Source organism: Mesoplodon mirus (assembly GCF_964341445.2).
Source record: "Mesoplodon mirus genome assembly, chromosome: 15".
NCBI lineage: Eukaryota > Metazoa > Chordata > Mammalia > Artiodactyla > Ziphiidae > Mesoplodon > Mesoplodon mirus.
The window spans coordinates 41679505-41692789 of NC_138991.1; the positions used below are offsets into that span (position 1 = coordinate 41679505).

Here is a 13285-nt window from a genome sequence, read left to right on the forward strand (position 1 = left end):
TCATCACATGCTTTCCCCTGATACACACAAACTGTTGTCTATTACCTTATATTTTATAATTTAAATAAGACATTTAAAATTGTGTTAGATTACACACTTCTCCATGATTTTTCAATAAAAAAAATCTCTCAAAGTAGTTCATTTTACTTCTGTAGATTTTGCCTTGTTCAATAAGACATCCATTTCCCAAACAGCATATCCAAATTTAGAAAAAAAATTTGTACCTATGTTGCTTTGACGAGGCCTGGCACATGAAGACAGCTCAGAAATATTTGCTAAATGCAGGGATATAATAGTAAAATGGAAATGTTGTTTGAAAGAAACTATGTCATTATAACATCTCAGCTATAAGCAGAAGGCTTCATCTGTTTCCTAGTTATGTTAATAGTTTGTCCAACTACAAAATGCCCATCAGATAATTACACTGTTTACAAAGTAGCCATCTTTCTTTAAAATTTGGTTGATTCTTTTCAGATTACAAAATATCTTCTTCATTATAGGAAACATGACTGCAAAGAAAGAAGAAGAAAAAAAGGTGACAGTGCGATCCAGCCAAGTTAATAATAGAGGTTTTACTGCAGCATAATTTGAAGCAGCATTCTTTAATAGCTAAACCATAAATTAAAACACCACTAATCTCTGATGTTGGCAAAGTTTCCTTAAGCCGATGCATATATTTAAAGTGTAGCTTGTGTCTTTGTATCTTTAGAGTTCTTGCCAAGAGTAGCCTTTTGAAATTAAGAGCAATTTTAAAAGAAAAGTGTCTTGACCTGACCAGAGGCCGCTACACACTCAGCAATATTTCATCTGCTCCTCTCACCTCCCCATCCCTCCAGAGGACTGTAATGCAGAACACTGAACTTACTAAAAAACGGCTGTAAAACTGAAATATGCTCTGATGTGACAGAGTGCATCCAGCTTCATAAACATAAACTGAAGCGTGGAGCTTTGAGAGACTGGGTTAATTTTCTGGTCACTTTCTCTCATTCTGTGTATTCTTAGTTGTCCAAGAAAGCTGTCTGCCTCTGAAAACTCTATAGCTTGAACTACCATCTCATGCTGATGACTTCCAAATCATTACTGCCAGGCCTGTCTTATCCCCAGAACGCCAGGCATATAGAACCTGTGGCTTATTTGAACCTACACTTTGAACCTACACTTGGATTATTTAAAAGCTATCTCAAAGTATTAAGGTCAACATAGAACTCATGCAATTACTCCCTAAATTTGCCTCCCTTCTCCACTGGTCTTTTCCATCTCAGCAAACTGTTCCACATCCACACGATTGCTTAAGCCAAAAACCCAGGTGCTATTCTTGATTCTTTTTGTTCTTTCATACCCTACATGTCATCTAACAACAAGTTCTGTTGGATCTACTCCCAAAATGTATCACAAATGCACCCAGTCCTCTCCAATGACCTTCCCCACGCCATCACATCTCTTGCTTGGCAAAAGTTTTGTTACCCGTCTACCTACTTCTACTACTGCCCTCTATAATCCACTCATGGCAATGGCAGGGTGATCTTTCAAAATCATAAATCAGATCGTATCACTCTCCAGTTTAAAACCCTTTCCTAGCACACCTAGAATTAAAAAAAGCTTATCATTAAACTTAGTATAAAATCTGATTCTCTTATCCATGCATGAAAGGCCTAATAAAATCTGGCCCCAGCCCACCATTCTGATTCATCTTGTACCACAGCCAACTCCAACTACCCCACGGAGATCATGTAGGACCTCTGTGGACCAGCTGTGCCATCTGCCCAGAATGCTCTGACTCCAAGCCTTTGCATATTGTGCTGCTTCTTACTATTCAGGTATCAGTTTTTAAAAGAGTCATCTGCTCAGAAAAGCCTTCCTGCTTTTGAAATCTAAAGCAGCCAACCACAATATCTAGTAAAACAGCATATGCATTTACCCTCTGACACATCAATCCACTTACAGGTACCTATCCCAAAGAAACACTGGCAAAAACATGACAGTGACAACCAGACATTAAATGGCTCCTGCTGGAAGCATACACTACCACCAATGAAATAATCTTGAAATGCAAACATTCACACACACACACACACACAAATCTGATCAATCTTCTTTTGATCTAACTAACAATCCATGGGAAATCTAAGGGGCAGGGCAACATGCAGTCACCAAAACCTAAAATATAAATATGGGGAACTAACCAGGATAAATGTTCCATTTTTTCCAACAAAATAAATTACAAGGGGGAAAAAGAACACATGGAAGAGGAACTAATAGATTAAAAGAAATTTAAGAGAGAAATAATCCAATTCTGACCCTTATTTGGATCCAGATTAAAAAATACTTTAGACAATTGGTTTAAGAAGATGTGGTGTATATATACACAATGGAGTATTACTCAGCCATAAAAAATAATGAAATATTACCATTTGCAGTAACATGGATGGACCTAGAGATTATCATATTAAGTGAAATAAGTCAGAAAGAGAAAGGGAAATATTATATGATATCATTTATGTGAGGAATCTAAAAATGAGTACAAATGAATCTACATACAAAATAGAAACAGACTCACAGACGTAGAAGACAAACTTACAGTTACCAAAGGGGGAAGGGAGGAGGGGAAGAATAAATCAGGAGTATTGGATTAACAAACACTACTGTACATAAAATAAACAACAAGGATTTACTGTATAGCACAGGGAATTATATTCAACATCTTATAATAACCTATAATGGAAAATAACCTGAAAAACTATATATATATATATATGTGTGTGTGTGTGTGTGTGTGTGTGTAAATAAATAAATATATATAAAAAACTGAATTACTTCGCTGTATACCTGAAACTAACACAATATTGTATATCAACTCTACTTCAATTTAAAAAAATACTGTTAAAATAATTGGTCAAGTTGAAACCTTATATGTTCCAATATATGAGATTATTGTTAGAACTGTTTAGTAAGAACAGTATTCTGAATAAGTGTTTAAGGTGAGTGCGTATCTTTTAGAAATACATACTAAAACAGTTATGGATGAATGGTATAACGTGGGGATTTGCTTCACAGGTAAGGGCAGGAAAATGGGTAGGAGTACAGTTGAAACACGAGCTAGTGATTTTTGAAGCTGGTAATGGATGGATGGGGTTCATTACATCAGTCTCTCTACTTCTGTATATATTTGAAGTTTTCCAAAGTAAAAGTGTAGTTAAAAGCCAACCAATTACTCACTATAACAGTATTTTATTTCTCAGCATATTAAAGTTACTATGTAGTGAGCAGTACATTCATTTTCTGTTGACGGTCTACCTCTCACTAAAATATAAGCTTTTTATATGTGAGAGCAAATGCTTAGTCTTTACTGCTCTTATCTCCAATACCTAGAACAGTGCCAGGAATCTTGATTAATATTTCTGACTGAATAAATAAAACATCCGGGACCTCCTGCAGAATTTTAGAAGATTGTAATTTCACCGTGGTCAACAAAGCATAATGGGAACGTGCCCAACACTAGCCGGCAGGGGCTTACCTTCACCTCGATGAAGTCAGGGTTCCCCAGGGACACCAGCTTGGCATAGGCCTGGAGCTCATCCACGTTCCATGCTTTCACTAGAGTCAGCCTATAGACAGTACGTTGTTGCTAAAACAGAGGAAAACACAACTTTGCTTTTATCACCTAGGAAGATTTTCAAATTTCTTAAACCCATAGGTGAAACCTGGCATGAACTTCTATAAATTGAAGTTGCATTTTGTAGAAAGATGAAAAAAATGTAAACAATAAGACTCCCAGAAGCCTTATAAAGGCACAGATATATTTTTCTTCTCTCACTTACAGTATTGAACACTAGATAAGACACCCAAAAGTTTCTTAACAAATAAACTGAATTCCATTTAGTTAGAAACAGTAAATTGACCAAACAGTTTTAGATTGGTGAAAATTAATTCACATAACCTTCAGGCTTTCAGGTATCAATTGCTCAAAGTTATTTACAGCAAGAATTTCTAATCACTCTTGTCCTCTTTCCTGCTTCCTCATTATTTAATTATCTCTACTTGGCAGAAAAGGCACATTGATGAATTGTCAATGTTGCCATTTGTTTACCATGTAACCAAAAGAGGTACTGATTTTCTGAAAAGCCAATAGACAACAGTCATACAAGCCTTTACAAACTTTATACCTTTGACTTTGTAGCTCTTTTCCATGACCCTAGACAAATTACTAAAAGTTCAAAGACTTGTTCAAACATCTCAAAACAACATGATTAATGATAGTTTAAAATCTACAACAAGAGGGCTTCCCTGGTGGCGCAGTGGTTGAGAGTCCGCTTGCCGATGCAGGGGACACGGGTTCGTGCCCCATTCCGGGAGGATCCCACATGCTGCAGAGCGGCTGGGCCCATGGGCCATGGCTGCTGGGCCTGCGCGTCCGGAGCCTGTGCTCCGCGACAGGAGAGGCCACAACGGTGAGAGGCCTGCGTACCGCAAAAAAAAAAAAAAAAAAAAAAATCTACAACAAGAGTGGGGGCAGAACCTGTGACTTGCCCATAACCAATAGAATATGGCAAAGATGATGTGACACGTGTAGTTATGTGCACATGATTACATCCATCTGTAGCAAGTTCCTGGGTAGTATCCATGCTGCTAAACCTCAAACCATGCTTTAAGTAGCAAGGCTCAAAATACTCAAGAGAAAAACAAAGTGAAGTAAGACGTGAACAAAATGATACCAATCTCTCTCTACATGCACCCCAGTGTTCACAGCAGCATTATTTACAATTGCCAAGATATGAAAGCCACCTAAATGTCCACCAACAGATGAACAGATAAATATGTGGTATATATATACACAATGGAATACTACTCAGCCATAAAAAAGAATGAAATTTTGCCATTTGCAACAACATGGTTGGACTTGGAGGGCATTATGCTAAGTGAAGTAAGTCAGACAGAGAAAGACAAATACTGTATGATATCACTTATATGTGGAATATAGAAAATACAACAAACTAGTGAATATAACAATAAAGAGACTCAGATATAAAGAACAAATTAGTAGTTACCAATGGGGAGAGGGGAGGAGGGAGAGGCATGATAGGGGTAGGGGATTAAGAAGTTTAAACTATTATGTATAAAATAAGCTACAAGGATATATTGTACAACACAGGGAATATAGCCAATATTTTATAATAACTATAAATGGAGTATAACCTTTAAAATTTGTGAATCACTATATTGTACACCTGAAACATATAATACTGTACATCAACTATACTTCAATTAAAAAGAATGCCAATCTCTCTACTTTTGCTCATGTCTGAAGATAACCAAGGGATGAAAAGTATTAGGCAGCCATAGCAGAAAATGTACTCAAAACTTATTTTTAAAATGCAGTGTATAATGCATGTAAAGATAGAAATCTTCCAGATTCCCTTCATGTAGCTAGAATTCACCCAATGCCAAAACCTAACAAAAATGGTAGAGAAGTGCAGGCCAATCTCACTTGTACTTATATATGCAAAAATCTTACAGAAATTTTAGCAAATGAAATTCAGCATTATGTTAAAAATTCTAGAAATGCAAAGATGATTCAATATTAGACTATATATTAATACAATTCATCACGTTAATAGCTCAACACACAAAAGTTATACAATCATCTTACAGACACACAAAGACATTTCATATCATTTAAAGCCCATCCCTGATGTTAAAACAAAACAGAATGAACAACTGAAAAACCATTTGGTAAACTCAAAGATTAAAAAACACATCCTTAACATAAAGAAAACACTCTCCAGTCAACAGTCCATGTCATTCTTAGAGATGTAAAAAAATAGAGGCATTTCTATTGAATCAGAATAACAGCAGAATGTCCACTCTTATAAACACTTCCCTGAAAGTTAAAATCAAAGCAATAAGGCAAGAACAAGAATAAGTGGATAGTATACAAAAAAAACAATTACTTGCAAATGATATAGCTGGCTTCTTGGAAACCTAAGAAAATCAACTAAAAATCAGATTAAGTAAAATTGGCCACTTATCAAATAAAAATAGAAAAATGAGCACCTTCCCTAGCATAGAGCAGTGGGGTAAATGTGGACTCTGAGGCCAGACTGAATCCCAGACCACATACTAGCCATCTTTAACTCTGTCTCAGTTTCTACCTGTGCAAAATGGGAGTTTACACAGGATTAAAAGTGTCCATCTACATAACGCTTAGAACCATGTTGGCAGCAGTAAGTCATACTAAGTATTAGCTATTATATGCCATATGTATGGTACATATATACTATATGTACAACTACAAAATGCAAGGCAAAGAAAATTCTACTTCAACTCTAAAATACATCTATAAAATACTTGATGATTATTAATGAAATAACATGGAGAGTGAAAAAAGTAAATATTTCTGAGACCACAAAAAACTAGCCTACATGGACAGCCACGATAGATTTCTAAATATAATGTAATTCCAATGGGAGTCTAAAATTCCTTTCAACAAATAAACTGGCAATGATACCAACAATAACAATAGCAAGAGTTAGCAATGAGTCAGCCCTTACTATGTGCCAGCTGTTGTTGTGTTTAACATCTTAGCAAAGATTCCAATATCTGTCTCATCTTTGCTACAAATCTGACAAAATAGGCTTCTTAGCTTCACGTTACAGATATGAAATTGAGGCCTTGTGCTGCTAAATGAATTTCCCAAAGTTACACAGTTGGAAAGCAGCAAAGCTGGGATATGAACCCAAGCAGAATGAATCCAAGGCAGACTCTATCTCTCGTTGCTTAACCTTTTCAAATTGTGAAAGAAATCATACAAAGAGAAACATACATAAAACACAAATGGACAGCCCAAGGGATTAACACAAAGAAAATATTCATCACCCAGTCACCATCCATTGCCTTTACCCCAAAGCTATCTAATATCCTGACTTCAACATTAAAGTTTAGATTTTTGCCTGTGTTGGAAAGTTATATACATGGAACCATATACTTTTTTGCATCTTGCTTCTGTCATACAACACTGTGTTTATAAAGTCCATCCATGTTGCTGCATGTTGAGATTTGTTCATTTTCTCTGTTATCTAATATTCCATTATATAAATACACAATAATTTATTCAACCGTTCCCCCATTGATAGACATCTGGATTATTTCCAGTTTTTAGCTATTATAAAATGCTGTTATCTCTCGTAACACTAGAGTTTAGTTCTTCCTGCTTTAGGGAATTTTATGAAATGCTATTATGACATGTATTCTTCTATGTCTGGCTTCTTTCACTGAAATTCTTTCACTGAATTTGATGGTGACTTTAGCTTTAGATATATTTTTGCTGCTGTTTAGTACTCCAGTATATGAAAATACTTACATTAGTGAAAGTTGTTGGTTGGTTGGTTTTTCTCCCCGGTTTGGGTCTCTTACAAAATAGCATTGCTATGACTGTTACTGTACCTGACTCCCGATGGACGTTTCTTGAATGTTCCTAAGAGTGCAAATGCTGGATCACAGGATGTGCAGATACTGCTAAATTGGTTTCCAAAGTCATTTCACCATACTTCCACCTGCAGTGGATCAGAGTTCCAGCTGCTTCTCTTCTTCAACAACACTTGTTAGTCTTTTAAACTTTAGCCATTCCTGCACTGTCCTATTTTGTATTTGCCCGCTTACTGATGAAGTTGAGTATGTTTCTGGCCATTTTGATCTCTGCTTTTGTGAAGTACTTGTTCAAATGTTTTGAATATTTCTTTATTGGGATAGCTGTCTTTTTACTACTGGGTTTTTCAAATTCTTTATATATTCTGGCTGTAAGAATGCTATTATAATTGTATTAGAAATATTTTCATCCACTTTATGGCTTTCCTTTCTGATTTCTTCATATCTTTTGATCAACAGATATAACTAATTTTAGTACATTTACCTTTTATCTATAGCCTACTAATGTTCAGATTGTTAAGGACAAAGAAAAGCACTATGGGGTTACTAAAAAAGAAATGTCATTAGATTTTATTTCAAATTATCAAATTCACATTCTGGGTTTCACTGTGTCTGTAGCGAGCCTGCTCGATGGAATGGTTTTGGAGACTTTAAAGTCTGTTTAAAATTAGTTAAAGCAGTTCCTAAAGTCTATAGAAGAAAGTTGTGTTATACTCCAGTTAGATCAAATTAAAACAAAAACTGAGTACAGATGTTGCTTGAGAGGTGAGAGCTGGAATTTCCTTTGCAAAGGACATACTTAACACTTTGTTTTATCCTTCTTTTAGATTAAAAAAAAAAAGAAAGAAAAAATTGGAGTACAAACTGGATTGTATTGTAGTAATTTAATTTGAATAAAACCTATTTTTTTCCCCAGTTTGGGGATTTAGTTAGTAATTTTAATTTGCATAGGTTCTTGTCAGTTATTACTGCAGGATTTTCTGAATGTGGCATATTATCTAGTAGGGACAGGGTTTGTGTAATACTACAGAATACAAAAATGAAGATGAAAGTATCCAATTCAGGCAAAAAGTTTAGCTACTTTCTGTTCAGGCTACAATGTGATTTGTAAAATGTCACAATGAGATTTGTAAAAAAGTGTCAAGTAGCTGGCATGTTATAATTTCATGCATTTTCTGTTTAATCTGACAGTCTAGGACTTTTTTCCCCAGCGGTAGTAACAAACACAATAAAATGGGAGGGAGGGGTGGCTCTGAAAGTAACATCACAACCAATGTGCAGCTAGGTTGTGCAGCAAGAAACCTAGATGTTAACCGCTAGAATTCAGACCAGATTTTTGTGACGGAGTTTAAATTTGGGTTTTAACTTATGTTTGTTTCTTAGACGGAAGCAATACACGGACTGAAAATATTGGGTTGGCTAAAAAGTTCTTTTGGGGTGGTACGGAAGAACCTGAACGAACTTTTTGGCCAACCCAATATATGGAGTGAAAATTGAGGTCAAAATTCCAAAGGTAAATGTTAAATGCTTATCAAAGGGAAGTGAGGGAAAAAAGGATTAAGTACAAAGTAGAAAAGGTCTGAGTAGTTAGGAAGGAGGAGAGAAAAGAGGAAAAAAGTATAAGATAAGAAAAAAAGTACATAGTAGCAATTAAGCTACTGGGCTCTGGAGTCAGCTGTGTGAGCTTAGGCATGCTCTCTGTGCCTCTGTAAAATAGGAAGAGTAATAGTATCTACATCTCATAGTATTGCTCTAAAATGAAAAGAACTAAAACAAATAAAGAACTTAGAACACAGCCTAGCAGATAGAAAACTATGAATAAATTTCAGCTACCATCATCACCACCACCACCAGCAGTTACACAGATTCATTCATTTGTTCACACAGATATCAATTCAACCAACAGTCACCAGGTCCTGCTGTACACCAGGTATAATACTAGATGCTAGAGATACAGCAGTGAACAAGCAACTAAAGTACTGACTGTTGTATAATCTACATTTTATTCTAGTAAACGAACAAAACCAAAGTCAGAAAAGAAATTAGCAACAATGGTTAATACCAAAAGAGGAGAGGAACCAGGAAACCAGCAAGGTAAGACTCCACCACTCCTGCCTGGCTCCTCAAAGGGAAGGAAATCCAAAAAGGAGGGGATATATGTATAAATATGGCTGATTCACTTTGCTGTACAGCAGAAACTAACACAACACTGTAAAGCAACTATATCCCAATTAAAAAACAAACAAACAAATTGAATGCTGACCAAGTCATATCATACTTATCAAAAAATTAATTCTAAATTCTTTAAAACAAACAAAAAAACCTTAAAATTCAAACAATCCCTCACTGACCACCACTGTTTCTAAAAGCAAAGGAATATGTATTGCCTCTACTAGAAATTGGGCAATGAACCTTTCAAAGTCCTTAGAAAACATACTTATTCTTCAAATGGCTTTAATTAACTAAATTTTTTACTGTTCATGGGAGACAAAACAAAATGTGTCAATCTGATATGTCAAATAAGCAAAGAATTAGAAAATAAATTCAAAGATACAATTCATGATGCAGCCAAATGAAGTATTCTTTATAATCAAAGAAGACAAGCAGGAAAACTATTATAGAATTACTTCCAAAATAAATTAACTAAGTAATCAACCAAATTAAACTGTAATGAATAACTGAAAATGTAGATCAAAGGAAGAGGGCAAAGACAACGTTATAAGACTCAGTGAAGAAAATCCAGGGCTTCCCTGGTGGCGCAGTGGTTGAGAGTCCGCCTGCCGATGCAGGGGACACGGGTTCATGCCCCGGTCCGGGAGGATCCCACATGCCGTGGAGCGGCTGGGCTCGTGAGCCATGGCCACTGAGCCTGCCTGTCCAGAGCCTGTGCTCCGCAACGGGAGAGGCCACAACAGTGAGAGGCCCGCGTACCGCAAAAAGAAAAAAAAAAAAAGAAAAAAAAGAAAATCCAACCCAACAGGAAAAGAAATCATAGAAGGAAACATATCAAGCCATTAATAGTGCTTACTTCTGAGGATGAGAAGAGAAGGGTTGTAGGTTTATTATTTACATTTCTCTTTAAAGACCTGTAGAACACCATGAAATGTTCAACATGTGCATTATGAAAATCTCAGAAGGAGAGGAGAGAGAAAATGGCAAAAAATATTTGAAAACAAAATGGCCAAAACTTCCAAAATTTGATGAAAAACATGAGTCTACACATTGAAGAAGCACAACGAACTTCAAGTAGGATAAACTCAAAGAGATGCACACTGAGATATATTATAATCAAACTGTCAAAAGACAAAGAGAATCTTGAAAGCAGCAAAAGAGAAGTGACTTGTCATGTACAGCAATCCTTGATAAGATCAGAACCTACTTCTCACCATCAACCATAATAGTCAGGAGACAGTGGGATGACATATTTAAATTGCTGAAAGAAAAAAACTATCAACCAAGAATTCTACATCTGGTAAAACTATACTTCAAAAATTAAGGAGAGGGGACTTCCCTGGTGGCACAGTAATTAAGAATCCACCTGCCAATGCAGGGGTCGCGGGCTCGAGCCCTGGTTGGGGAAGATCCCACATGCCGTGGAGCAGCTAAGCCCGTGCGCCAGAACTACTGAGCCTGCACTCTAGAGCCCGCGAGCAACAAATACTGAGCCCACGTGCTACAACTACTGAAGCCCGCGCTCCACAACAAGAGAAGCCACTGCAATGCGAAGCCCGCGCACCGCAATGAAGAGCAGCCCCCGCTCACTGCAACTAGAGAAAGCCCACGTGCAGCAACAAAGACCCAACGCAGCAATAAATAAATAAGAAAATAAAGTCATTTCCAGATAAACAAAAGCTCAGGGAGTTCATCATCAGCAGAACTGCCACAGAAGAAATGCTAAAGGGAATGCTTCAGGATGACATGAAAGGACACCAGACAGCAACCTGAAACCATGAGTAAAGGACTGTGATAAAGGTAACTAAATAGTTAAATATGAAAGCCAGTATTGTTCTATTTTTGGTTTCTAATTCCTTTTTTTTGTTCCTATGTGATTTAAAACACATATACCTAAAACAATAATTATAAATCTATGTTAATGGGCATGCAATGTATAAAATGTAATCTGTGAAATTAACAACATAAGGAGGAAGATAGAAAATGAGGGGCTTAAAAGAAAATAATTTATAAGCTTCTGCACAGCAAAAGAAACCAGAAACAAACCAAAATGAAAATCAAAACTACAATGAGGTATCACCTCATGCTGGTCAGAATGGCCATCACCAGAAAGTCTACAAATATTAAATGCTAGAGAGGGTGTGGAGAAAAGGGAACCCTTCCACACTGTTGATGGGAATGTAAATTGGTGCAGCCACTGTGGAGAACAGTATGGAGTTTCCTTTAAAAACTAAAAATAGAGTTACCATATGATCCAGCAATCCCACTCCTGGGCATATATCTGGGAAAGATGAAAACTCTAATTCGAAAAGATACATGCACACCAATGTTCACAGTAGCAGTATTCACAATTGGCAAGACATGGAAGCAACCTAAATGTCCATCAATAGATGAATGGATAAAGAAGATGTGGTATCCATCTTATTGGATGGATGGAATCCATAAAATGGAATATTACTCAGCCATAAAAAAGAATGAAATACTGCCATTTACAGCAACATGGATGGACCTAGAGATTATCATACTAAGTGAAGTAAGTCAGACAAAGAAAGACAAATATATGATATCACTTACATGTGGAATCAAAAAATGTAATACAAATCAATTTATTTACAAAACAGAAGCAGACTCACAGACATAGAAAACAAACTTATGGTTACTAAAGGGGAAAGGGGAGGGGGAGGGATAAATTAGGAGTATGGGATTAAAAGATATAAACTACCACATATAAAATAGATAAGCAACAAGGATATATTGTATAGCACAAACAACTATAGCCATTATCTTGTAATAACTTAGAGTATAATCTACAAAAATACTGAATGACTCTGCTGTAAAACTAAAAAATATTGTAGGGGCTTCCCTGGTGGCGCAGTGGTTGAGAGTCCGCCTGCCAATGCAGGGGACACGGGTTCGTGCCCCAGTCCGGGAAGATCCCACATGCCACGGAGCGGCTAGGCCCGTGAGCCATGGCCGCTGAACCTGCGCATCCGGAGCCTGTGCTCCGCAACGGGAGAGGCCACAACAGTGAGAGGCCTGCGTACCGCAAAAAAAAAAAAAAAATTGTAAATCAACTATACTTCAATATAAAAATCCTATTTAAAAAATTAAAAATATACGCAAAGTGCTGGGAGGAGGCATTCCATTTTTAATATGTCCTTATGTGTTAAATACACAAGTATTTGTGGATAAAATGATACTATTTATCTGATTTGAAATATTCCAATGCTTCCCCACCCCCCAGAAATTGGGAAGACAGATGAAACATGAAATGTAGGATGATGATAACTGTCAAAGCTAAGATCATGCTTACACAGGAATTCCCTCCATTATTCTCTCTTCTCTTGAACGTTTTAAAAATCCATAATAAAAAAGTTTAAAAATATGCAGTTATGAGTTAGAATTCTGTCACTTCTAATTAGGCAGCTTTCAGTGTTACACATTCTGGATGAGGTTATTACATCCGAGGACTACAGCTCTTAATTTCAACAATTTATCTTGACAGTTGCAATTCAAGACGAACTCGATTTGAGGCTGTGTCAAAACAAGAAAAAATGGTCTCCTAAAATATGGTTCTGAGTTACTAGTAATCAAAGAAATGCAAATTGAAGCAGTAATGAGGTACCATTTTGGCTTATCAGATTGGCAAAGATATTTTTAAATAGCAATATTCAATACTGCCTAGAGTACA

General features: G+C 36.4%; 1 protein-coding gene across 5 annotated transcripts in view; it reads right to left on the reverse strand.

Moving 5' to 3' along the window:
* The window catches only part of LOC309817126 (S-adenosyl-L-methionine-dependent tRNA 4-demethylwyosine synthase TYW1), a 228545-nt gene that overhangs the window by 101061 nt on the left and 114199 nt on the right, over positions 1-13285 (reverse strand). For all 5 annotated transcript variants that reach the window (XM_082645113.1, XM_082645114.1, XM_082645111.1 and 2 more), the window contains exon 14: positions 3515-3625. In XM_082645113.1, coding sequence (XP_082501239.1) covers positions 3515-3625 — 111 coding nt within the window. The remainder of the gene's footprint in view (positions 1-3514; positions 3626-13285) is intronic.